The sequence below is a fragment of the Anopheles moucheti genome, chromosome 2, assembly GCF_943734755.1.
Source record: "Anopheles moucheti chromosome 2, idAnoMoucSN_F20_07, whole genome shotgun sequence".
NCBI classification, from domain to species: Eukaryota; Metazoa; Arthropoda; class Insecta; order Diptera; family Culicidae; genus Anopheles; species Anopheles moucheti.
The window spans coordinates 23647493-23674666 of record NC_069140.1 but is presented as its reverse complement, the minus strand read 5'-3'; the positions used below and the strand labels follow the sequence as shown (position 1 = coordinate 23674666).

The following is a 27174-nucleotide window of genomic DNA, read 5'->3' as shown; positions in this document are numbered from 1 at the left end:
ATGATTGATCGTGTCAATAATTTCATCAACAAGCATCAAAGAGCGAAAGAAGCGAAAGGCACAGGCGAACTATGGACCGAACCGTCTCTTGCCTGCCACCATCGGTCAGGGAGGGTTTGATCGATAGTAAAAGTTTGCCTTCGATTCAATCAAATGTTCGTTCGTTTTTTATTCCTTTGTTTGCTTCTCGTCAAACTTTCATCATACCACATGTTGTTCGCAGGAGTGACAGGATGTCCAACCCCCCCATGTGCAATATTGTTAGTGGTGGAAAAGTTGAACCAACTCAACCCACCTAAGCTGAGGTGGTTCCATTAAAGCTTGTTCCATGTCGGGTTCCACTCGTGGTGGCTGCAGATTGACAAGACAACACTAACGCGAAACAGCACTGGCAGGCGTTTTAGCTTCCGTTTGTAAATTAAACGTAAAAGCAACACACAAACCACTGAAAGATGGATGAACATAAAACAGAAACAAAAACTACCAACAAACAAGCAAATATGAATACAAACAAAAACAGGCCTAAGTGCGGCGAGCGAAATTGATGCCATTTTGTACCACCGCACAACAGAGCGATCAGCTGAAAGCTTTGGATTTAGTATCATCTTCCTTTCGCTTCACTCAAACATCTTGCAACAATTTTGTTCGCGCACGTCAACAGAGACATGATAAAAAGCAAGCAAAACACGCCGATTTCATTTAGCGGACAAACATAAGATTGTGAGAATTATGGAGATGATGAGCGATCAGTTGAGGCACCAAAAAAAACGGTCTTGTCAACAAGATTAGACTCACGGCGCAAGGCGCGCGGGAAACCTGAAACATGAATGCGTTTCCGTGTTTTACATTGTTCGCGATAGTTTCTTTGTGTGTTTGTTAATGGAAGGTGGCAAAGGGTGGGGGCGCAATGTAACCCAATCACCAATTGTATATGAAATAATGATAATGTACCGCCCTTAACATCCTTTCATCAACGCATTTATTATGGTTTGAGTTAATTAAAAGCAAGCGCTTTTATGATGCCATCTTAATTGAAACTTCTCAATGCTTAGGATATGCGCAAAAGTGAAATCGTTTAATGCGGCAATCGTCTATAAAAATAAATCAGCGAAAGAAAAGTGACTGTAAAATAGTGCGTATGGCAAGGAAAGTTTGATCGAACGCCCCTAAAACCGTCATAAATCACGCTGACACACGAACCATTTCCGACAGATCCGCGGGTCCAATGTCAAGAGCAGAGCGAGTGAACGCCACATCAAAGAAACATTATCCAATCGATTTTCTCCTTTTGGCTTTTGCTTCGTGTATCAGCAAAAACTCAAAGCAAAGCTAATTACCTTCCTTTTTGGGGCAAAAAAAATGGAACGAAAACACTGCTCGACCGGCGCATTTATAACACACTAAAACTTTCAATTATGATTGCAATATATTTATCACGTTCGGTTTGATGCACGATAAATTTCCTCCCCAACGGGTACGATGAAATGTGCGTTGAAAGTTGATCTAAAGCAAACTTTCTTATTTTTTACTTAAGTTTCTTTTTTTTTGTAGTTACAAATAAAAATTCAACTTCAAAAATATCAAAAGTTAAAAATAATTTATCCAATTTTCTTAATAACAGTCAGATGAGAGGCGGTTTAGTGTTGTAAATTTAATTATTTCTCATTTCTTTTCTCTCCCTATCTCTACAGATAATTAGTAAAACTCCACTTGCGATCATTTGGTGGCTATCTTACCGAAAGGACATCCTTGACGTTTCCATCCGGCCAGTTCAACCGACTCCATCCGTGACAAAGTACAACCGCATGCCGTGCATATCGACGAAACCTGCAAACACATCAGCAGTTACTCTGGCCATCTTGCATAAAATTAATTAAAGCAATGTACAACATGAGCGCGGCCAGCATTCTCGAGCTGCAAACGTGGATCGTTTACCAGCGCATAGCTGCCGAGTGTGCGAACTGTTTGTGTAAGTGTTACCTACCCGGCAGGAAAATGAATTCCGAACCCCCGGATAAACAGATCATCGATCCTGCCTACCATAAAGATTATCCGCACTGCCATGTGAATGTAATTCATTCATTTAAGCTACGGTCCGATGGGTAAACCGTAGCGTACCGGATACCATTAATAGAAACCACCTCAACAAACCTGGGCAAGCAGCGGGAAAAAAGCCAACAATACCAAAAGGGGTCGGGTTGATGGGCGGGAAATAGCCACCAGTAATCCTTATTGGAAACCGTGTCTTGGAACAAATTGAAAACCCTTTAGCAACATTTTCAGCAGCTTATGTTTTGATTGGTGCCCTACCATATTCGTCGCGTGTGTCAACTGGTCAGCCTTTTCTAGGACGAATAACAGGAACACCATAATCCGCTTAAATGGGTGGCACGTGGCTTAACCATTTCGTACTGTCAGCAAATGTATGCCAACTCCGTCCTTTTCGCATTTGATCATACATTCTGGCCGTGTACGTTGTGCGTTGAATTTGACTTAGAGAAATGGTACATGTCGTGATGTCAGGTCAACATTCACTGAGGAGAGTAATGTATTTTAGTAGCACCTTCTGAAGGCTATTAGACTTGTGTTACCAATAATAGTATAATTGGTGGCTATTGCGTCTGGCAGTTTGTAAGTAAAATATTACTTCGCCCTGACAATGAAATTACTATCATCAAGAAAATGGCTCAACGAGATCCGTAAGCGTAATGGAAACGACTCCCTTTACTTCTTCATAAATTGATCGAAATAATAGTACACAACCGCCCATAAGGTTGGCTCTCTCTCTGCATAATGTCGCATGTTGTAAGACTATAACATAACGGAAGGCATTTCTTTGGCTAGACACTCATAATGTACAATCACCTTGTCTTTATTTTAGCGTTTCGTCTTGAACTGTAATTAGTTCGTTTTGCTTATGTTGCTGTGTGTTTTTAATCAATATAATTTGCTTTCTTTTACCATTTTATTTACATTTTCTTTTCTTTTCATTTTCTTTCAGAAAATTGAATTCTGTATTAAGTTCAGTTGGGTTTTATTTCAGTTTTGATTTGATCACCGAGCACTTTACATTCTAACCATTAAGTTGTTTGCACTGGAACAAACAAATCAATATTAAACGTACGAAGAAGGATACGAATTGCGTTCAGAATATTGATTCTTCAGAATGATCGATACAGGTACGTTACAAACGAAATGGTGGAATGGCACAGAATATATCGTGTTAAAGGGTGTTAGACGAAACAGAATGGGAACACAGTTTACCACAGGATCAAATTACTGCGTAGCGTAAAACCACACGATTTTCTTCAGCTATTGGCAGCTACAAGTAGCAAAAGCATTCCAAAGCAGTGAACATACCCTTAATTGATGTCTGCTGTGCAAGAAGTAAACCACAACGGTATGAAATCATTACAATAGCAAACACCACAATTCAACCGGGGATTGATGTCGTTTTGCATCGCGACAATCAACCAACCCCCTACAAAAGCAATCAAATATTGTTGCTGTTGATCGTTGAAGCGATACTACGACGGTGACAAGCAAACAGCATGCCCCACATACATCTCGAATGGGAGAAATGTGTTTCTTTTGTTAATTGTTTATGATAACAGAACCTCCGATACACACAAGTCTGTGTTTGCCCTGCAAGATAGGGACGAGAAAGTTGTTCTTGATAGTGGTGCTACACTCGAATGCTTTGGTTCGAACGATGACTTCCATTCTATTGCTGTTCGTTACTCTCTCGCGCGTACAGCTCCCACCCGGTTCTTTCAAAACCCGTTCCTAATCCGCTTTCTGGTACAAATTTCAGTTATGACGGATAATGCTTTCAAAGCGAAGGATATTGGGTTGCGGGCCCAGAAGAAAATCCTCTCACGGATGGCAAGCAAAAATGTTGCCAAAGTATTCATCGACGGTACGACCGCATCCCTGCTGGACAATGTGTACCGACTGGTGAAAGTACATGTAAGTAAACCAACTCTTCACCACACTGTCCTCAGTTTCTGAAAAACTGTTTCACTTTCTTCTCGTTTTCGCAACAGACTGGCAGCAAAAAGGATGCCGAACGGTTGGTGAAAAACATTATTAAAATCGTGATTAAAATTGCGGTACTGCATCGTAACGCACAGCTGAACGCGGAAGAATTGCGGCAGGCGGATCGGTTCCGCATCAAGTTCCAAACGCTGCAAATGGCAATTCTGTCCTTCTACGAGGTGGACTACAGCTTTGATTTGAATTATCTGCAGAAATCGCTGGCAGACTGCCGGAGCCTGTTGCGATCGTGTGTGGTGCGCCATCTGACGGACAAATCGCTTGGCCGCATTGACGAGGTGTTTGACACGTTCGCGGATTCCGCCCTGCTCGAGACGGCCTTCCGGCAAGACTCCCCGTACCGGGAGATAATGGACAAGATTGTGGTCGATCTGAACAAAGCGATGGAAAATGGAGACATTTAATGCGGCCATTGTAGCATTGGACCACCGCAATGATCCGCGCCGGAAGTTGGGAGATCGTAAACAGATGTCTTTCATCTGCTGCCAGTAGGGAGAACGAGCTCGATTGGGTGGAAGGATTAGCATTCCTTCCCGGATAAAAAATATCCATCTTGCACGAGCACCGCAAGGCTTTAGATTTCTTCAGCAGCAGCAGCAGCAGCATCATCAGTATCACCTATCCAGCAACTGCCACTAATCGGCTGAAGCGATAGATCACACCAAACAATGCGCAAAGTCAGAAGTAGTGCAAGAGCTGCTTCAATGTGTAACTGCTTCAATCCCAAATCGAAAACAAACAAAACGAGTCACACATTTAAGGGATAGTGGGATGGGGAAAAGCTAAATCATTACAGCTTTTTATTTAATGCAACGATCGTGTTTAAGTTAAGTTACGGTATAGCACCGTAGTCCTATAAAAACAAAGTACGCTAAGCCAGCGGTACACATCCGTGCGGCCGTTACGCACCGGGTATGATAGGTTAAGAGAGGTATGCGTTTCAGGAACAGTAGAAAGAAAACTCAAACATTGTGCTCTGGGGTCATGTCCATATCAATTAGACCGACGATTGGCGAGATAGGCTTTTGGAAAGTATTGCCACAATGTATTGCCATTTCCCGAGTGACGTTGAGAACAGCACAATGAACTTCATTTTCACTTCATCTCGCTTGTATCGCTGAAGCGTTACAATCCATTCGGAATCCTTTGTGCAGGATGCAAGCGTGTAAAACTGCGTAAGGCACAGAAAACACGTCCATATCCCGTACCCGTAGATGAAACGAACTTATCTCTACACTTACTGCAAACAGCAAGGCAAAAAATCCAACACAGAAAGGACCATTTTTGAGGAACACTTTTCTTGTAGCAGAAAGTCTATTCTACTCTCTCGCATCTTTCTACAGCAATACTAGACTTATCATAAATGCACCGGCGTAGCAGAATCAGATCTGATCTAAAAGAAAACACTTCTACACAGAAACAGGTATGAAACATATGCATTACAGAATCACACAAATGGACACACTCTTCTTGTAGAGGAGCTCCTTGACACAAGAGAGAGATCGAGCGAGAGTTCCAACAGAATCGAAAACGGATACAAAAGGATTGTTGAATGTTTCCTAGCGAACCGTGTTGTTGTTTGAGCGATATTGAATGTTAATTAACAAATGGTATGAGCAGAGTAAGATACTAAACGTTACTATGTATGTAGGGAATGTGAATTACGTGTGGGAAGGAAAAACAGTTGATATTAATTGAAATAAAAGAAAACTGACGATATTTTGAATGGGCACCTAGAAACTCTGCATTCTTTTTACTTTCCTTTCTGTGATAATCCACGTTATTTTTAACACTTTGCTATTAATTAAATATAAAAAGCACGGATTAAAACAAGCAATTTGAGATGGAAGCGCGTTGTGTACTGTTTTGAGATACGCGATTCGCGTTTGAATGAAATGTTACATGCATATCTTTGAAATATTTCACTATGTCGACTTTCACGTGAAAAACCGGAAATGGTTTTTTTTCGGTCACGAGAAAATGTAAAATGGTTGGATGTTTTATTTTAACTTATTAAAGCATTCCTTTCTCCCGTTTTTCATCATCAAGTGGCATGATTTAATGATTAATTAAAAGCGTAGAAAGATTATAAAAACACACTTCAGAATTAATTAAAAAATACTGAAATCAATTTCAAACTGCAGTGCCGCCTTCATGCATCATTAACCGATTAACCCAAATATCAACACCCGTTATATTCGAAACCTATTTTTTACTTTCAATCCGATTTGTAATTAGACCGATGAAAGGGAAAATCGCACCAAAGCTAATTTCTTTCAGCACCATTCAGCGCCATTAACGAGCGTTTACATCTTCCGCCGTATACGCATGTGTACTTCTCGATGTTTTTTTTTGTTTATTACTTTTAATTTCTCTTACCTCCTAATCAACTTGCATAGTACAATCGTCCTTAACCGACGCACAACATAATTAAAGGATTATGGGAAGAAAAAGAAAACAAATAAGGAATTCAAAAATCCCTACGCTAAAACTCTATTCTTCTACACACGAGATGCTAATTACATGTACACTTTCATTCATGCTCGCATGCTGAAAGATATAATTAAAGGCTTTAACAGTGCGAAACGGTGGGCCATTCCGCACAGTTGTAGGCGTGTATAGTGGGGATGTCACACCGCTAGTATCCATTGTTGGGCGAGTTCCAATTTTTTCTTTATGCTACACAACATTACTTTGCTGTACACATATAACTCTTGAAAGATTCGTTAACATTTTTCAATATGTGTTCCGCTTTTACTTTCCATAATTAATTATGGACGATCTACGTCCGCAAAAATGGACGATCTACGTCAAAACTTGATGGTTTTTGTAGGGTTTGTCTTTACATTTTTTGTAATCTCACAAACACCAACGATAGCTCTCGTTTTTGTCGGATGCATCCCTTGTACTTGTGGTTATATTGAATTTTTTTGTTAATTTGTTGCACCTATAATTCCACCTCGGTGAAATTTCACTTTTACTTTTGTTGCAATCACTAGCGTCATTAGTAACGCTCATTTGCAGGACATTTTAAACGTTTGTTTCAAATAAGCGTTAAACTAGCCTGCCAACATAATGCCACCGAAGCGAATTTTATCGTTACAAACGGTATTTTGGAATATAGTCAGATGAAAAACGGTGACACCGATGAGGAGGACCAGTTTAAATTTATAAATTTTGGTTTAATCTTCCCTCAACGTAGATCCCCAGTATTTGGAACTGTACACGATAATTAAAAGCTATCGATCGTACTAAAAAGGACGCTCCAGGCTCATGAACTGATGTCCGATCTAATGTGTCGATTAAAAAGGCACCAACACAAGCAATTACTGATATTTGTATCATCCCACCTCATCGTTGAAGACGCAAAAAAGCCAGCAACCTTGAATGCAACTGTTGCAATTAAAGTTACAAAAATAGGACAAAACCGAAAAATGTATTACAATGGAACACAGAGCGGAACAAACAGACCAAATAGGAACGGTAGCCGTATGTGAAAATAATCTTATGTACAAATACATGTTTCATACACGTTTTCGTTTATCGATCGATTGGGCAAAATAGTAATGACTCTCACAATGTCTGTCAGGGTACTCCCGGTGTTTTTTTCACACTCACCCACAATTCTGCATCTTTACCTGTTACTGCTTCACGCGTACTTTCGTAGCTTCCTCTTCCTCCGAAGAATTACTGCTACTGTTTCCAGCCTCACCGGAAGCGGAAGGATCCTTGTTCGATGCGTTCGATTCACCTCGGCGTACGTAGATCGGTTCTGCACCGCGTACGCTTTCTTCCGTGATCCTTACACCCTTCACATCCGATCCGGGCACTTCGAACATTGGTTCTAATAGAAGCGTTTCCTGCGGGACACACATAACAACATGGATTAGGACTACATGACTACATGTCATTAGGACTACAAATCAAAATCAAATAAGTACCATAATTGCACGTAGACCACGGGCTCCAGTTTGCCGTTCCATGGCTAGTTGGGCGATTTGCTTGAGGGCTTCATCGGTGAAGGACAGCTCCACTTGATCCATGCCGAGCAGTGCTTTGTACTGGGGCACGAGGGCATTGCGCGGTTCGGTTAGGATGCGTACAAGCATATCCACGTCGAGGCTGTGGAACGGCACCAGAACCGGGAAGCGACCAACGAATTCCTGTGAAGTTCATGACGTGGAGGAGATAAAATCATTATCAAGAAAATATTCTTCAAAAACAACAACCCTCCCCAACGATAACCCTTGCTCCCGACTTACAGGAATCATACCGAACTCGACGAGATCTTTCGCTTGCACTTTCTTCAGATTTGCGTCCCGCTCCACTTGATCGTTATCCATCGGTGAGGCAGACGCCTGTGCGGCCCGGCGTCCTTCCGATGAGCTTGCCGGCATTCCGAAGCCCAAGTACTGCGAAGGAAAGCACGATCAACGCATCATTATTATCGCGCTCCTAATACACACACGCGGCGTGCGATTGGGACCACACCAGGTACACCGGTGCACACCTTACCTTTTCATTCAACCTCCTCGCAATCAAACGATCTAAACCGGTGTACGCACCGGACGCCACGAACAGAATGTTGGTCGTGTCCACCTGCACCGTTTCGCCGCGCAGCTTTCGCGGCGAGTTTCGCTCCGGCACGTTCACGATCGTACCCTCGAGCATCTTCAGCATGCCCTGCTGCACACCCTCACCGCCGACGTCCCGCAGCTGATGGATGCCGGGCACGGCACCGATCTTGTCCACCTCATCCAGAAACACGATGCCTGTCTGCGCCCGTTCGACACTGTGCAGCGCAAATGGAGAAAGCGACATAATTGAGCGGAACTCATCGCGCCAACGACTATATAATCAATCCTACCTATAGTTAGCGTCCTGCAGCAGCTTCGCAATCACACTCTCGATATCCTCGCCGACGTAACCGGCTTGCGTTAGCGTCGTACAATCACAGATGGCAAAGGGAACGTCCAGGCACTTGGCAATCGTTTGCGCAAGCAGCGTTTTGCCCGAGCCGGTCGGGCCAAGCATCAGAATGTTGCTCTTCTCCAGCTTCAGCTCGTGCGTTTTCTTGTCCAGCAGCTCCGAACCGGGATGGTGTGCGGCCGAACCCGGCGCCCCACCATGCCCGGAACTGCCCGCACCGAGCGGTGGCCGTGGCACTTCGGACGGTGCCGAGCTCATCATTGTATGGCCGATGCCGGATATGTGCAGCAGATCGCCGCTACGCGACATCGAATCCAGCTGCTGCTGCTGCTGCGTGGCACCCGCGGACGATGAGGCCGGCGGTGGCAGATTGTGGTAGATGCGCTTGTAGTGATTGTACACCGCCACCGAGAGAACCTTTTTGGCTAGCTCCTGTCCGACGACGTGCCGGTCGAGGTACTCCATAATCTTTTTGGGCGGTGGCGGCGGTTTCCGTGCACCCTTCGTTTCCGTGTCTTTAATTGTCTTTTTCGAATCGACCTCCGACAGCACGACGAAGAAATGGTGACACTTTTCACACTTGACGAACCGCGTCGAGCTGACGAACGTTTCCACGTGCGTACAGGGATCTCCACACTTCGGGCAGGATAGTGTGTTCTTCTTGTTCGGTGGTTCCTTACCACCGCCACTGCCCCCATCCTTGCCACCGGCACCGACCGACGAAGAGCCACCGCTTCCACCGGCGGTGGTTCCGCCACCCGTGGTGCCACTACTGCCGGGTGGGTTGCTGTTGCTTCCCCCACTGCCACCATCTTTCGACGATGATTTATCACAGACCGCGGAGACGTGAAACGAACGGCGGAGGACGGTTCGCTGTGGGTGTGGCGCAAACGCACAGGAAGTGCCATCCGCTGCCGGTGAGCCGGCACACAGTAGAACCGTGGGAGAACACGCTTTCATGCTGTGAGTGTGAGTTCCGATTGTCCTCCGGGTGGAATCGCTCGATGTGACGGTGGGATTGCTGGACGATAGCGTTACCAGGCTACATTGTGGATGGTGGTGGGGTTGGAACTGATAACCGTTGGAGGCAGTGGACGCAATCAGGCAGATGGAACCTGAAATAATAATCGGAAACGAAACAAACATTAGTCTATCTAGTTTTTGAATACGTTTGTAAATACATTTAATTCTGCCTAATCAAAGCAATGTCCTTCGAGCTCAATGTCTTACGAAACAAAAATCGAAAATATTGCAGAAGATAACCTGACTCTGGTAAAATCTTCGCAAAGTTCACGGAACGTTCCATGTGCATGAAATTAATTTATAACTTGTCATTCTCCGTTGCCTAAATTTCTGAGCTCTGGAATTTGGACAATGAATTGGTGGTTTATTATTCTCTGCCGCTTACATCTGCGAACTTTGGATCAATTGGCACCGTATGTTGTTATGAATCCATCTCCTGACGATGCCTGACATCGTGATGTCCCAACCTTCAAAGTGACATAATACTAATCTTCAAGACGAAACCCGCGAAATTAGAGACACCAATTGCCGAACCCTTTCACCCATCCTCAGAGGTATGATGGAATAGTACGACGGCCAATTCTACTACAGTTGTTTCTCTCTCCAATCTCTGCATGCATCGACACGAATCTGGTGAAGTGAAGCAAACCCTTACACACAATCACACGTATTGTTTGACACTTTGACCTGGAATTCGTAGCTGCAAAAATCATTAGCGTACCTGAGCCGAACAGCAAAACGAGCAAACACAAAAAAAGGGTATAAACCAACGGCAATAGAGTATCGCAAAATAATTGCCGTTAAAACAGCAAGCAACTCTAATAACTCGACCATCTTTGCCGTGCGACTGATGTAATAAGTCGAATGATCATGTACTTACAAATAAGCTCCCGAAAATGAGAAAAAACCATCAAACCCCGACTTTCAGTTTCGAACAAACCCTCCCTGTTGTTGCGGGAAAGCAAAAAGTAACCTGCCGTAATCCACCGGCAGAGACCCGCAGACGGTGAGCTGCCAAATTAAAGCATGAATATACATTTCCCAACCAGAAAACCTCGGCCCTGGAGTCTGATGTCAGCTGCGAGATTAGACGGTTTCGTCTACCCACACGGTCTGACGAGGGGGGGCTCCGGGTCGGGAGATGCAAAAATCCCAATTAGGAGAGTTGGCGCTTCGTCCGATCTCTTGGCGGTTCGGGCTAATCCAGACTGGTTCGTTGATCGTACCCCGGGTTCCGTGTGACACCTTTGCCACCGCCAGGTGGCTAAAACCGCGGCTAAGTCCGCCTTACATCAAGTGTTTTCACTCCGACAACTGTTCCGCGTCAATGTTTGTACGTTGTTGATTGATGATGATGATCATGATGCACGGGCATACACACTGCCTGCCCGTACACAATAACAACAACGCAGCAGTCCTGGGGACGTAATTGTAGGAACCATTAGATCATAAAACACCGTAACTGTACAAACATTAGCTCTACCGCACATCACACCCTGTGCGCGCGCGTGTGTCTTTCAGTGGACTCTCCTGTCTCTCCACAGTATCCGCATGCACAACACGCAGCATCAGAAACAAAACGGATGAATAATGCGGTCCAACGAGCGGTCCCATCCATGCCATCGTAAACAAATGGCGCAGATTTTTCTGCGACCGGTGTGGATCAACTTCCACCACTACTACACTTCAGCGCCCTTTTAGGTTTGGTGGGCCCGGGCCCTCGCACAAGTGCTAATAAACAGTGCCCCATTATCTGTTCCGCGGCTCCACTCCGCAACGGAAAAAATTGAAGCAAAACACTTCCCCATTAAACAGTGCCCCTACTCCCTTCGATGTGTTGCGTGCGCTGCTAAACTATGCGTGAAATGGTTATGATCGCGGCACATTCAATGTACGGAGCGAGACGCGTGAAATGGTAAACAAATGGCTCAGAGGAGTACGGCAAGTACACTACTGCACGATATGACGAAGGTTTTGGCTAGAAGATGACTTCTCCAGTTAAACCATTCCCACGACATTCAAAGTTCCCGCCGGTTCAAACCACGGCGGCGCACGGAGAGTTGATTCTGGTTGTTTTTTCCCCCCTCAAGGTTGCGCCTAAAGTGTCATGAACTCAAAAATGTGGGTCTTTAAAAGAAATTTAAAATGAGTGGTGCTTGATTTTTTTTTTTTTTTTGGAAACGAGGCCACCACACTCCCATTGTTAGAAATTGTAGTTCGCCAACTGGGCGTAAGCCATTCGCTGTGCGATCGCGGGTGAAGGTATGATTTTGGGACTCGATCGTGTCTGACATCATGCCCCGCGCGGCTTAGGATCTCTTTCAAGCGTTGGGCAAAGGTGGCGAAAGGGACTAAATTCATTACTTTTCCTCATTACTCAATCATCCCAAATGGTGGGCCACGTTATGTGACGCCACTATTGCTGTTTAATTCGACGCGGGCTTGAAGGAGAAGCAACAACGAAAGCGAAATGTATTCACTTCGGAAATGTCCTACGGAATACGCACAAAAAAGGGGGTGCGCATGGGTAAAATGCGTTGAACGGTGAGGGCGATGCCATATTTTAAGGAGCAGCCGGCAGGCATTCACACCGCACACAAAAGTCATCGGAAAGGTTAAAATTACAAATTTAATTAAGTTCGCAATCGCAAGTTCACAACACAGCAGCACAATGAGCGAACCAGAAATAAAGGGAGGAGGATCGTTTCGTTTACTTCTGTCGTGGAATTTATTTCATATTCCTCACCTTCATAAAACACCGGCCCTGAAAAGGTTTCGCTCACCGTGTGTTGATCTGGTGTTGCATTTGCAGTTTCAAGCTTGGAAGCTAATGTTAGGCCGGACAATCAACACTACCACCTTATAAGGACTTTGTTTACACGGTGTCTGCTTTGGCTTTTTTTTTTCGGTCCAATGATTAATGATTTCATGAGCTCAAAAATGCGCCAACTACCATCTATGGATTCGGAGTTCGGTGCCTTTCTTCCCGGGCCCCAAAACCCTTCGGGCTCTAATGATCGCTTCAGCAGCGCGCCCCAAAACCTTTTGTCAGGGTTGGGCGGGATGGCGCTAATGACCTGCACCACCAGTTGCAATCGTAACACCGTCTCTGGAGTGACGTTGTCTGGGTTTTGATGTTTTTAATTTTTTAGAGCGCCACCGTAGCTGCTGCGTATATGTCCATAAGCATCTCCGCCGCTCGGACAACGCTGCATCGACGTGATGCTTCTTTCCCACAGACATGCGCGGATTTAAGTAACGAAACAATGGTATTATGGATTTTGGAGGAGCCGTTCATTCAATCATTCAAGTGGTTCGAGAACACTTCACACTTCGTCTTAAGCTTAAGATGACGGCTCTATTGCAAAATGTGGCCCAGTGCTCCTGTGGGTAATGCAGTACAATAAACTACAAATGGCTACCCCTACGACTTTTTAAGCATTGAAATGTGGCATTGGTGTCGAACTTGGTAACTCTTAGGAAACCGTTGATCAGTTTGGTCACTCCAAGTTGAGCAGGGCATAGCAAACAAAAGCATTTCGACCGGCAACCGCCACAATGAGCTTGACACACTGTGATTTAGAGCCTTAGGTGTGTTTGAAGAGGTACCTTTTTTGGAATTTTGGGTCACCACCATACTAAAAACCTGTGCAAAAACGTAAATCGTTCGAAATAGATTCGCCGAGATGGAAAATTGAATCGGGGTTTTTTTTTGGGGGGGAATGTCCAACATTAAACCAAGGATTCTCGGACAACGTAATCACGGAGAATAGTTTATAATGGAATGGAAGATCTTTTTTATTGATAAAATATATCACATAAATCAAAATATGATAAATCGCATTAAAAAGCTCAAGGTATGTAAGATACATTATTTAACAAATAATTAATCAACAGTAACCTTGAAGCGCAGCAATGCAATCATATCAACATTATAAATAATCCTTAAACTATCGATCCCTTCTCCCGCTGCTGCGTTCAACCTTCGTGCACGATCAACAGCTTTCCGTGGCTGGAATGCATAAACGACCGATAATCGAACAAACTATCGAAGCGCATGCAAGGAGTATTACTGTCGTACTGTAAACTACAGCCGGTATTATTTGGCAATCAGGTAAACCGCAAACGTTCCCCCAATATCGACGATTCGGGAGAGCTGTGAAGGTGGCTTTTGCAACGCGCTGTCCCACTTCTTCTGATTCCCAAATTGTACCAGCATATGCTGGCTTTTATTGCCGAACTCGCAAACCGTCAGCAAGCATCGGGGGAAAAAAATGTACCTACGGTGTCCTTTTAATATTCTATAGTTTTCTCGCATTTACGATCGGCTACAATCGAACCGGCTTCAATATCGATCACAAGGCAAACACATCGATTATAGTATTGGGTTCACAAGTAAGTTTTCAAGGTTTTACAAAAGTTTATGCCACCGTTATTATGCTGCAATATAATATTTAATTTTCTATAAACTACAAAATTGAACAAAACAATTGAACAAAATTGTGACTGTATCCTGTCATTTGCTCCCAAAAAATTTTAGGACATAATGTTTGATAACCCAAGTTCAATCGACTACCAAAGCGATATATTCACTTGCAGAAAGTCATGTTTTGCGTTCGGTGGGATCAGAAGGAAGTCATCTATTACGAGCTGCCTCCGAGAGGTCCAAACCATTACCAAGAAACGACATCATTCATTTATTTAAATCAGCAAGTGAAAGTTAATGAGGTCCACCTTTATCACGGCAATGTTCGACCATATGTTGCTGTTTTGATCAAACACTATTTGGAGAATAGTGGATAGGAAATCACAAGTTACTTGGCCTCCAATTCAGACTTTTCACCCATTTGTTTCGATCGATACCAGAACACTCTTACCGGAGAACAAATTACGTCTCAGTCAAGGCTCAAATAATATTTCGGTTCAGCAGACCAACATTTGTTTTTAATCTGTGAGTAAACATTCTGCAAAAAGAGGATAGTTTCTGAAGGATTGACCATGAAAACTGGGTCATAATAAATTTGCAAATCAAGGGATAAAAAAGTGTGCTTGAGACTTCCTTTCACACCCAATCGATGCACAACATATTACTATGACTTGCTTTCAGACAACGTAAACAAAAAAACAGCAATATTGGCTAGCTGGAAAAACATGCGATTTTGTACTAGCTGCTGTACAATATATAAATATGGTCCTGCATTGCATTGTTGCCATAATTTATGGCTCGTGCTATAGTTCACTCCTTACGCATGCTCGCTGCTGCAACATCGTTCCACCGCAACAAACTGCAAGTGGCACTGGTTTTATTGCCGGTGATTATGACCGTTGTGTGACAAGCCATCTGTTCCATATTGGGTTGTTGGCACGCAAAAAAAAAAGGCAACACTAACGCATAAGCCGCCGAAGAAGAAAAATAAAACGTTTATCATTGGAACAACGGCTCCACTCATTGCCTCCACTCAAGTAACTTTTCCAGCGCATTTCGCTAAGCGTTGCGAATCAAAAATGCATTACCAAAAAAACCACTTTTAGTGCATTCAAACGGTTCAAAGTGTTTGCATGGGAAAATGATGAAGAAAACTAACCCGCACACACACATACACACACACACACACTACTGCAACAAGCGGCGGTGGCGCACGTAGTGGCCTTTATTTTATTGCGCTGAGGGTGTGTGCACGTGCGTGTGCTGCATTTCGCCATGCGTTCGAGTGCGCATACGTGCGCGGAATTGCTGGCGATTGCGCTACCGGTCAGCTTGACCTCGGCATTGCCAGCTGGCTCGATAGTCCGCAAACCTCCCTTCCGCCCTTCTGGTGCTGGTGCGTAACCCACCACCGGTTGGAAGCAAATCAAAACAAAACGTTTCCAACCAGTCGTATTGCATCGACACGAACGAGTGGCGCTGATCGAGTGGGGCAGCGATCGCCACGGGCAAATAGAGAGAAAAGAAGTGGGTAATGTGGGCAATCGAATTGAACTGAAACAAAGAGTGCAGGATAGCGAAATGTCGCAAGATGTGATGCGATTGTGGAAAACGTGTGCGTTTTTTTTTTTTTATTTTCTACCGCACGCTACTTACGATCACGACACACACTCGCACACGATCGCGTGATTTGCAAGCGAAACTTCGAACCCGATTGCTGGGGGCTGAGGGCAGCACGATGTGAACTACAAGTGCGAACGTACCCTTGCTACGATTGGTGTGTATGTGTGGCCATATTTATTGAATTACAAACGATGTGTCGAAGGTTACTCGGGCGCGGCATGAGTAGACGATTTCTTCGGTGAAAATACAGCATAAAGCATGACCATGTTGTGTGCAGTGTAGTTCTACTTCGAATTGCCCCAAACCATAAGATCCCTATCGTTAAACAAAATTAAGCAATCCCTTCGTTTAAACGACTGGAGTCCTGCGAAGAAGTTCTTTGTGATACAGATACAGTGGGGAAAAGATCGCTTGGAATTAATTGATCATATTATGCACAATTGTTTTGCTGCCATCAATACGGAGTGTGCAAACAGCTGCGCCCGGCATAACAAGTCGAGGCTTCTTCGATTGATGCCAGTGCGCTGCTAAGGATGCGAAAAATCACATCAATTAACGATAAAATGCGAGTTTGCGAATCATAATTGTCTTACACACACACACATACATACCCCCGTGGAGATGCTTAACCAGCAACGGGAAAGACGAAGAGCAGCTATGCACTCACTCGCTCATCTCACTTCCGCGTATTGATCTGTCTATACATTGTACGCTGCTGCTCGCCTCAACGCGCTCGATAAATGAAAATGACCTTGAAGGTATAATATTTATACACCCCGCCCGACGTTCACCATTGTTGACCTCAAATGTTTGCAAAAAAATGATCACCGTAAGCGCGGGTACACACTTACGCGTAAAGCATCCATCAGCGATTGACTTTTACAGGGTTTTCAAGTTCAAGCGATAAGGCATAAGGCACCATTGCTGAATTCTGTATAAGTTGAACTATCTGGATCTGCAGTGATATTGTGGAAATTGATACAATTTTTAACAAAACCAACCCAAAAGTTACACAAAATTTAGTTCTATACCTTTCTCAACATGCTTCAAGTTCAGCTTGAACAGTTTCTTCTTTCGCGATTTGCGAAAACACAGTGAAGCCTACACAAATACGCACGCCAGACAGACGGAGTGGGCCGTTGATTGAGCTTGATAAAGACCCATACGAACCGAAGTCAAGTGATAAACAACGCGAACCTCTCGTTCCAGGCGACGGCATTGTGATCGTGTACTCGCGGGTCTTATGACGTGAACAGAGTAAGGTAAACAACATTGCAAAAAAAAAACCCGTGGACGCAACGACAAAAATAAAGACACAAACCCCTCAACGTCCAATCCACCCTCGTAGCGCCCTGATCACACTGAGTGGTTATCTTGTTTACTAATACATCAGTTCGCGGTCAGGTTAGGTGTATGTTAGCGCACGTTGGGCACTCCACGTTTCTAACCGTATGGTGTTGGTGGTAGTTTTTGTTCTTTCCCGTGTAACAGCTTCTTTGCACCGTACTGTAGCGAACAGAAGATCAGCTGATGCATCACGATTGAATTGACCATCAAATAGACGAATAATTTGCAAGCTGTCCAAGTAACAGGCGGCCGAAAAATAACCTTACCGCTCGTTATCATGTTGCGATTTCACTTTCGTTAAGTTAAAATAGAATCACGGCATGATAAGGGGACCGTGCGATCACGTCATGATCGGTTGTGGTGGTGTAGCTTATCAAAAACGTCACGTTATACCCGCTGGTACCTTTCGATTGCACCAACCAGGACGTGAGATTAACGATAATTTAGTTTACTGACATCCTAAAACACGCATCTACCTAAAAGTGCTGATCGAAGAGCCTTCAAAGAGCATGCAATATGTTCGCATCTAATTAAATTTAACGTTTCATTCCGGCAGCGTAGGCAAAGTGGCATACGGTCACACAGAACCACTAATATATCTGCTTATAATCCCCGACGAAACCAAAAACCTGTCGCCTGATCTAATGGATATCGGATATTTATTTTCCTCTCCATCCCTACATGGGGATTCCCCAGTCTACCAAAGAATTTGGCGCCGGTTGCCACAAAACACCATCAATCGCGATCCAGCGGTACAGTATGGTAATGTATTCCTTCCGATAAATCGCAACAAGCAAACAGGATCGCATCTAGCGATCGTACGAGATGAGCCTTGAGGGGTAAGCTAAAGGTGCCTGCTGTAAAACAACGCGCCAGCGAAACCTTGACCTTGAAAATGGAGGTTCTCCGTGCAATAGGCGAGCAGACGGAAGGAAGCTGGACATGGAAGGGAGAAGGGACAAATCAATAAAACTGTCAGACGGAATATATCGTGCACGCTTTGTGTGCGATCGCGGACGTAAAACGAGAGGGAATTTACACAAACAATTTGGCAAATTTTCGGCTGTACGCAAGATATTTTAGATAATGAATGCTCCTTGGCCTGTTGGACGAGCAAGCGGCTTTAGCGTGGCTGGTCAAGCTGTGCGTGCCAACACTGCACACTTTGATCGCTATTGCTTTGTGCTAAATTAAGAAGCGAAACGTTTGGTAAGTAGAATTATTGTTTGTTGCATCCGTATCCGATCGCTACAACAATCGAAATATTCAGCCGAAGCTTTATCTCACTTCCAATACCTTTAAACATTCAGGAACACTTGTGATTTAATACGAGATACACGCTTAAAATTGGTATGTGTTTTTTAAATCTCTATAAGTACCAGTATTTTGAGAAAAGAACTCCCGACTAAACTTTCATGTTAATGGAATCTTCAATAAATTTGGGGTACCGATTTGCTAACCGTTGATTTGAGAGCGAAACGAATTTAAACATTAAACTGTGCCTTTATGAATGGTGATACCTGTACTTATTGTGCGTATAAAATAAGCTTCGACAACCCCCGAAATGCATTTTTTTCTTAACATGCCGACTGTATCATTATCCAATGCAACAATAAATTTTCTTCGAAATTATCACAATCACAATTTTTACATTACAAAAAAAAACGCTTCATAATCGTTCGATGCGTGATGACAGTTACTGCGAAAAATATGTAAACCGGTTCAGTGAGACCATCGCAACAGAAAACAACTGCGAGGAAAATGCTGCACAGTGACCAACGACGACGGATGTGGAATATCTGCCTATAATGGCATCGTTAGTGCCCCGTCCCGTACCCGCCTGTATGACGGCGGATGCACTGTGGGGCGTGTTATTATGCATTTGACTGCCATGCCCAAGAAAAACAACATCCACCGTCCACTAAAACGCCATTAACGCATTGCAACATGATCCTTTTCTTCTTCCACAGTCCCCGGCGACGCAACCGGGAAGACCAAGGAAGCAGAGGAGGATTGCACTGTGCACGGGTGAACAATGACGGCGACGCGTCTCGTGAAATCGTGTCACGGACACGCACACGAAACTGGGTCGATCCCAGGAACTCAGAGAGCCCAACGACGCCCTTACACCGCAAACCCATCGGTACTTCATCATCTGCTGGATCGCAACTGGTGGTGTAAATGAAAGAAAAAAGGAAAACAAGTTTCTTCCCTTCGGTCAACCTCCTTTTTCGACACCCGAGTCCTTTCTGATCCATCTGCCTGCATAATGATGACCATTAACAATGCGTATTACCGCTGATTGCTTCAAGTACCCTTTATGGCGTGCGTATTGATTCGTATTGCGGCGGTTCTACGCACAATGAATGTCCGGGCGTCAGATAAATATGCCTTACAGTTGATATATGATGCAGCATCGGGACGTGAAAGTGATTTGTGAAATTTGTATACATGCCATAATATGCCAGCAAATAAAACTAGCAATAGGGCGCTGGAACGATCAACAAACTTCCCACCCAAAACAATCGATACCGTGCGTGCAACGTGTAATGACGCGCAATGTAACATCTTATCGCTATCGGAAAGATAAGACGTACCTTTTTATCAGAAGCATTGGAGCAGCTGTCGACGAACATTTGATAGATGTAATGTTATTAAAGTCGCGGAAAAAACGCGTTTCTACGCGGTAATCAAGGAGTTTAGCATAGTATCAAATATCAAATATTGTTGAATCGATTTGCCGTCAGTGGTTCGAATGATTCGAACGAAAGTAGTCAGTGGTTCGAACGAAAGTATTTTGACGTTTAAGACCAGAAGAACTCGTGAGGAGGATTTGCTGCATAGAATACCGTGCCAAATGCAAAAAGATCTTGTTGTATCGTTTGGACGTGGCACAACAAACCGTATCCCTTCGATCAAAGCATTGGAATACATCCAAAAGGATGGAAATGATGACATCTAGCGGCTTCTTGCCAGAGGTATTACTGACGTGCTTAAAAGACGAGCATTGATCTTGGTCTAGAATTTACCATTTTAAAATTAAACTCTCGATGGAGATCTCGTACCGGTCTGGAGGACGTTAAAGGACGCACGCTGCTGGTTAGCGGTTACAATTATCTAATGCTTAACACAAACCAGCCACAAGTTGCCACCACGTTTACGGGTCTTCTCTCAAGTTCACACACAATAATACGCACCTATCTGTGTGCGGGGACAGGTAGAAACATTGAACGTCTAGGTCAGGAGAAAAGGGTCAACGTTTTAATTGCATACTACCCTCTACCGGGCCGCGTCGGAAGGTCACGGATTTGTAATCGTCCTGGGTCCATCTGGCCACGGTGGAGCGATCTTTGTTTTGTCTTTGCATTGCTTTCGATTGCCTTTTTTTGTCTTTATCACATTATACGATCACGTATTGTGTCCTGACTTGCACAACACGAACCCGCGTAGGTCGTTTGGCAGACGGCATGGACAAAAAATGGGCCACTAAACCAACCGCAGGCTAGTAGCTAATCCTATTATGTACGATTTTATGGTTCTCCTTTTCTCACTATCCAAAGCGGACACTAGCCTGCTAGACGATCGCAGCCAGGGAACTTATCTGCAGTCGCCACGATCGTACAATACCGTAGACCTCGACCTTCCGGCACCATGCACAAACAAACTATCAATCCGCACCGCAAGCTTTTTTATCGCCATCATGTTTTAACAATCTGCTTAAACAAAAAAGGAAAACCCCCATCACACTACATCCGACAGCGACAAAATTCAATAGCACAATATATATCTTTCTCTTCGCAAACATTGAATGCTGGTAGTAACATCAATACACAACAGTTTGGTTAGTTTAAAAGCTCAAAGAAACTCCGGCTTTTTTGTGCTCAACCCATTCTCCCGCATTTTACTAGCAAAACAACACACCCATTCAAAAAAAACAGCATATGGTTCAAGGGTGCAGCAGAAGCATATTTATACAGTTGCTTTTTTTGGGTTGTTGGTTTAATATATATATAATAATTCCCGTATGATCGTTTGGCGCGTCGTGTGTTTTATTTTCTTTTCGCCAACGAACCGATAATTACTATAATCCGAAATGAAGCGACGCCACAGGTTATTAGCACCCGGTTGTCGTTCGAAATAGTCGTTGCAAAAAAAAAAATGCACCATAGGAAGGTAAACAACATAAAATAAAATAATTGATTCGTTAACCATGTCCTCAATGAACAGGGAGACGAACTCCGCGTCGGAGGCCCGGCTCGGAATTGTGGCGAATGGGTGACAGTGTTTGGTGCCTGTTTTGGAATGGTTGTTCTCACCTTTATCCTTTCTCTAAAAGTCATGCGAAAAGAAAAAAACACACACATATTCCTCACCGGTTTACCTTACATTCGGCACGGATAGACAGAATGCAAACGTCCATCGATTTCGAGAGGATTCTGACATTTTTTCGCATTGAGCATTTGGGCAAAAAAGGTGGTTTTGCCAAAAAATTAACCCGCACTATAACGCTATCGGGCGGGTATTGCCGGCATGTGAGCTTTTGTTTCATAAAAAAACAACCCGCAAAATAGTAATGTGGCACCACCTCGACTGTATGGTGTGAAGGTGGTCTGGTTCATTCACGTGGAACGAGTCATTGATACGTGTTCCCATCCAAGCGTAGCACTGCATGTTTTGTGCTCCAATTGAACGATTGTATTGCAAAGAATCGACTGTAGAATGAAAAACGGTTTGCCATCGGTCGACAGGTATGCACAATCGGTATCGGTGATCGTGGTAGACGATCGTCCTTTCAAAATCGTTCATACCGTGAGTTGCAACGGAATGCTCAAGGTTGCGAAGGAGGTAACAGCACCTTCTGTTGTGTCGGGACTGAGTGCACAAACCCCTCCTCCTTCCTTGTCACATCCATTACAAATGCCTATCCCGTTCTTGTGAAAGTGCGTCTGCATCAGAATGGACAGCGTAGGAAGGTCAGTAAAGGTACCCAAGAAACCTCCAACAAGTGTGACATTGCATCTCATTCTGTGTCTCTTTTTGTGCTAAAAATAAGCAAAGCCATTGCTAAATCAAAACGCTACACAAGCATGCTTATGGATATCGGTTCCGTACTCACCAGTGCGAATGTTTGAATTTTTCGGATAAATCGCCAACCGCCCGATGGTGAAGCTGCTCCGCACGCTACGCATCTCGAACACGTAACACGAGAATTAAGTGGTTTCGGGGTATGAAACTACCGCTGATGCTGCTGCTGCGTTGTGTGTGTGTGTGCCGCCAATCGGTTCCGGTTTCTTAAAGACTGTTATCCGATTTCCTGCAGCAATCCGCACCCGGTCCACTTGTGTTTGGTGGAATTTTTAATTTTCAACTATCTCACACGCACTGGGCCACGGTCAACTGCTTCGCTTCCGACACGCTGCTACGAGTTTTCACGAATTAATTTTGACCGAAAGAGCTATGTTTCTTTTTTTTTTCGTTTATAAGCCGAGCTTATCACTGTAGTGTAAACTGTTCGTCACCGATACAGAAGATACAACCGTACTGCTGGTAGTAATTCGAGAGATAGAGATTTAGTGAAGAGGTTCCGTACAGGTGTAGTAGGTTCCTCTATTTTAACGCTATGTTTACGTTGACGTACTGATAAATATGAATTTGAAATGACCCCAAACACTGTTACTACTTAACTTAACTTAACTTTCGATACACTACCGGACAACGAAGAGCTCAACATTAAACAGTTACACGCAGGGCAAATGAAACAGCAATAAAGAATCATTGAACAATAACTGCTAACCCATTTTCAACGCCTCGCCCTTTTTTGCTGGAGGCTGGAACCAAAAGAGAATGTACTATCGGTGCGCGGAAAATAGAAACGCGGAAAAGCCTCATAAAAGGAGGTAGGAACACAATCTGGCGGAGCAAAAATAGATTAATTCCCACATTCAAATTCCTCCCACCGTCCGCGAACATCCACCGAAGAGATAGCGATCGGAAAATGGGCAAACCAAAACACGTCCACAGGAAGATCGTACCACTTTCACTGTCTGCCAGCCGGGCCCACCATCCGGGATCGGAAGCGATCGGAAGCAGCAAGAAGGGCGGATTGCAATCGCTGGCGGCGAAGAAGTGGAGTTAATTTTTGAATAGCAGCATCATTGCATCATCGCATCATGATCAATGTGTCTTCTACTATCGCAGCAGAAGCTTCCTCTTTTTCCTGTTTCCGTGCTGTAAAAACTAAACAATGGTTCCACTGTACCAGAAAGGGAAAGCTTCACCGTCCGACGAGTAATTACGCCGCGTGTTACATTTTTTTTCTCTTCATCTATCCTTCATGAACAAACACCCGGCTTTGGACTATTTTCAGGTTCGTGTGTGAGGAAATTGAACTCTTTTGATTGGCATCAAACGGGTTACGAGGGAAAGGTGGCGGGAGCATGCCAGCCTTGGAACTGTTCTTTGTCGTGATCACGATTGATAGATTTTTTTTTTGTAATACTTTTCTTCGTGCTGCAGATTGATTGCAATCATCGATCAATCGAAAATACGATCAAATCGAAATGGATACGATGATCATAAACTACACGATACACTTCACCACATTGTTTTTTTCCCCCCATAATACAATTTCACATTATTTTAACCACATAAGGTACTCTCGCAACATTTCCTCACAGACCGTTCACATGGTGGATTATATTGCTTTATAATTTGGTCACTATCAAACGGTTGTGCGTTGTGTACATTTGTTTTTCTCATGCATAACCATACCTTGATTGATGCAAATATCGTCTTACTACAACTAAAAAAAACACTAACGTACGGTTAACTACGCGTACAACTACCGGAGTACGTCCTACACCGGCCACGGTAAGATCGCGTTTGAATCGCGTCGAACGGGGCCGCAAGCGCTCAGCGCTGCGAACGAACGAACCCCACCAAAACGCATGATCGAGCGGTCGGGCTCGCTGTTCAACCCGGCATAATGCCCGCTAATACCCACACAACGATCAGGCGCCGATCATACAACAAACCGTGTCCAGTGATCTACAAGGGTGGGAAGCAAATGATGAACAAAATCCAAACAACCGGCAACCGCATGATTCGGTATTTCCAGTGCAAACGAAACCACCCAAAGCAACGCCCTTGCGATAGAATCGAAACAACAGTTTCTAGCTCGATCACATCACATTCGGGGGGTTTGTATAGGTTTGGTACACAGATTCAGGAGTCCCATATTTAAATAATTTCTCACCAAAACGGAAGAGTGATTTATCAGCGTGTGATAGATAGGAGAAAAAAATGTGCTCAATGTCACGTTAATGAGTGCCCGGTGTCTGGGGGGGGAGGTTTTACGGATTTTAATCATCGCGAAACGTTCTTGTCCACCTTGAGACGTGCTGAGCAGTGGCAGGGAAGGTTTTCCATGAAACAGTGCCAAAAATAGGCCTAAGTTGTAGTGCCAGCATGAATATTAACCTTGCACGAAGTATCAGAACTTCGGGTGGAATTGTAGGAACCGTGAACCAATACGTGTTCGGCTATTTTACTGAGTCTAACCTAATGCGTTTGTTATCTTAACGTGGGTTGCATATGATTAAAATAATCAATTCCATTTACTTCCTATAGCAGACGCCAAATAACAGCCGTTCAATATTCTACTCTTAAATGCCCAACGACATAAATCGTGCCCTTTTTATATACCACAGTAAAGCAAACATCAGCTGATTGCCACCAGGCTATCAGATGACACATGACGGAAGTTAAGGCTAATCGACAAATATTCGGTACGTGGTCATCGGACTTAATTATGCCAAAAAATGCAGAGTCAGCTGTACCACTCGACGTTCCTAACAGAACCAACAACAACAAAACAATGTGCGATGAAAAAAATCGCCGGCTTTATGGCGGCTCATCCCACAAATGTCTGAGCTACACAGAAACTCCACTCGAGGGGGCTCCAACAGGGTGACCTTGAATGTTTGAAAATCCTATCGATCTTGAGATGGTTCAGTTCTACCTTTACGGTGCTGTTGAGCGTTTTACTTGTGATCATGTCGTGGTGCGTTGTAGGTGCTGTTGCAAATTATTTACCGGACGACTGTAGCTGCCTGCGCTTGAACCGGTTCCGTGCCCACTTTCGTTCTAAGGCAAACGTGCGCGATTCGAGCCTACCGTGTGCTGAACGTGCCACTTACGATCTGTTGAAGGTGTTCAACAAACCGACCATTGCCACTCCGGGCCTTTGCAGACTCCGGTGGAGATCGAAGGGTGAACATCGTTCGTTCTATAGATCATTTCTTATTTATAGCTTCTCTGGCAGCATTTGAGAAAAGGAATGAAAAGTGTACAAAGCTGCTTAATATTGGAAGGTGTACCATAAATTGTTTAACAAGTAAACTAAATATAACCTTTCAATTAAACAGAATTTCACCAAAAGAATAAGCACAGATTCTGGGCGCCACGGATGCCCTTGATAACTGATCCTCATCAGATCCTGGAGAGGTTTGCTTCTTTACTCGTAATTAGATTCACATTCGTTCAAACTCTACCCTTTTAACGGTGCGAAGATCGCGCTCGGTATGGATTTTGTCCACTCCACTGCTGTTTGTTTACATTTTTGTGCGCGACATGCGCAATTCCCACAAAGAATGATTTTCATTTTCTCATCGAGATGCTATTAGTATTCCCTTTGCCAACATATGGCAACTACGGTGAGTTTGTTTTGTTCGTCACCCAGAGGGACAAAGAGCGCAACCAGCACATCATTACGAAACAGGGCAGTGTTTACATGCTCAAATGCGTCTCAATTTGTTGAGCAGTGTACAACTTATGCTACCAAAACTCATAATTTTCTTGCTTAAGGTAGCTACCGTATTTTTTAGATACGCTACCCTACTCGCTCTTCATTCCAGCAACAGCTGTGCACGTAGTAAACAAGGAACTTTGGATTCCATCGTGGAAATTAACGAGAACGCGCAATTTCACCACTTGTTATGAAATCATTCCCACTTAAACCACCGTGCTCCGTGTGTGCCGGACGGGACACTCGTTCCGATAGGGTGTAGCGATGGGTGGAGACGGGCTCGTGTTCAAAACGTCAGACAGTTTTAGAAAAGCAAATCCAAAGCAAAATAAATACAGCCATGCCAGAGGTTGGTGAAGCTCATCCGAGCTGCTACGAAGAGAAAGAAAAGCGGGTTGTCAGAACGAACGAAATAACTCGGAATAAACTGCGACGCATTATAAAAAAAAACATTATCGCCAGATCCGAGAACTGGTTTCGAGTATCCAACGAAGCGTTGCACTATTTAGCCAATGGTGGGCCTCCCGATTTCAACCCGTTCTTTGCTGATTCTGTAGCGGATACTTCACGCTGCGTGTGTGCTGTTGCATAAATGTTTGGAATCCTCTAATCCTCGAACGAATGGCTTCGAAAGCCGCCAGAGTTTCTACTGTTCTATTCACAGTACTTTAATCGATAACGAACTTTGGCACGCCACAAACACGTCACAACCGTGGGGTGATTCTGAAAGATCACTGTTTTTTCGCACTATCATACGCACGAAAGCACTGCTGCCGTTGTTGGAGGTTGCTTTCGTACAACTTACACCGCCACTTTATGCCGCAACACACCGCACGCACGAAACAATCTGGTACGAAAATCGTTTAATAATTACCACCAACGAGCAAATATCTACACAGAAGCGAAAAATCCAGAGCACCACTCGAGGCGCGAGGTGATATTTTTCTTCCTTCCGCTCACTTTC

General features: G+C 44.1%; 2 protein-coding genes across 6 annotated transcripts in view; one reads left to right on the top strand and one right to left on the bottom strand.

Moving 5' to 3' along the window:
• Positions 1-5782, top strand: part of LOC128296868 (tumor necrosis factor alpha-induced protein 8-like protein) — a 24286-nt gene extending 18504 nt beyond the window's left edge. The window contains exons 1-4 of one of the 2 annotated variants that reach the window (XM_053032382.1): positions 1868-1969; positions 3002-3179; positions 3815-3969; positions 4047-5782. In XM_053032382.1, coding sequence (XP_052888342.1) covers positions 3167-3179; positions 3815-3969; positions 4047-4460 — 582 coding nt within the window. In that variant the 5' untranslated portion in view covers positions 1868-1969; positions 3002-3166 and the 3' untranslated portion in view covers positions 4461-5782. Of the gene's footprint in view, positions 1-1691; positions 1970-3001; positions 3180-3814; positions 3970-4046 lie in introns of those variants that run through there. The other variant, XM_053032381.1, reaches the window with a different exon arrangement.
• On the bottom strand, positions 1776-27174 carry LOC128296864 (ATP-dependent Clp protease ATP-binding subunit clpX-like, mitochondrial). Of its 4 annotated transcripts, none has more exons than XM_053032376.1 (8): positions 27085-27174; positions 22521-22948; positions 8924-10100; positions 8572-8848; positions 8319-8468; positions 7998-8219; positions 7695-7916; positions 1776-1827 (listed from the first exon to the last, which is right to left on the bottom strand). In XM_053032376.1, the coding sequence occupies exons 2-7, from the start codon at positions 22591-22593 to the stop codon at positions 7698-7700; spliced, it is 2118 nt and encodes a 705-aa protein (XP_052888336.1). In that variant the 5' UTR covers positions 22594-22948; positions 27085-27174; the 3' UTR covers positions 1776-1827; positions 7695-7697. The 4 variants fall into 4 exon arrangements, with proteins under 4 accessions (XP_052888336.1, XP_052888335.1, XP_052888332.1 ...); XM_053032375.1 differs by lacking the exon at positions 1776-1827 and adding an exon at positions 6390-6465; XM_053032372.1 differs by lacking the exon at positions 1776-1827 and having other exon boundaries at positions 6390-7916.

Excerpts from the sequence above, each read along its gene's own strand:
- LOC128296864 (XM_053032376.1), bottom strand. The coding sequence starts at position 22,593 with ATGCGTAGCGTGCGGAGCAGCTTCACCATCGGGCGGTTGGCGATTTAT. Across the intron at positions 10,101-22,520 it reads AAATTCAAACATTCGCACTG|GTTCCATCTGCCTGATTGCG; the intron begins GTGAGTACGGAA and ends TTATTATTTCAG. Across the intron at positions 7,917-7,997 it reads GTGGTCTACGTGCAATTATG|GAAACGCTTCTATTAGAACC; the intron begins GTACTTATTTGA and ends TGTGTCCCGCAG.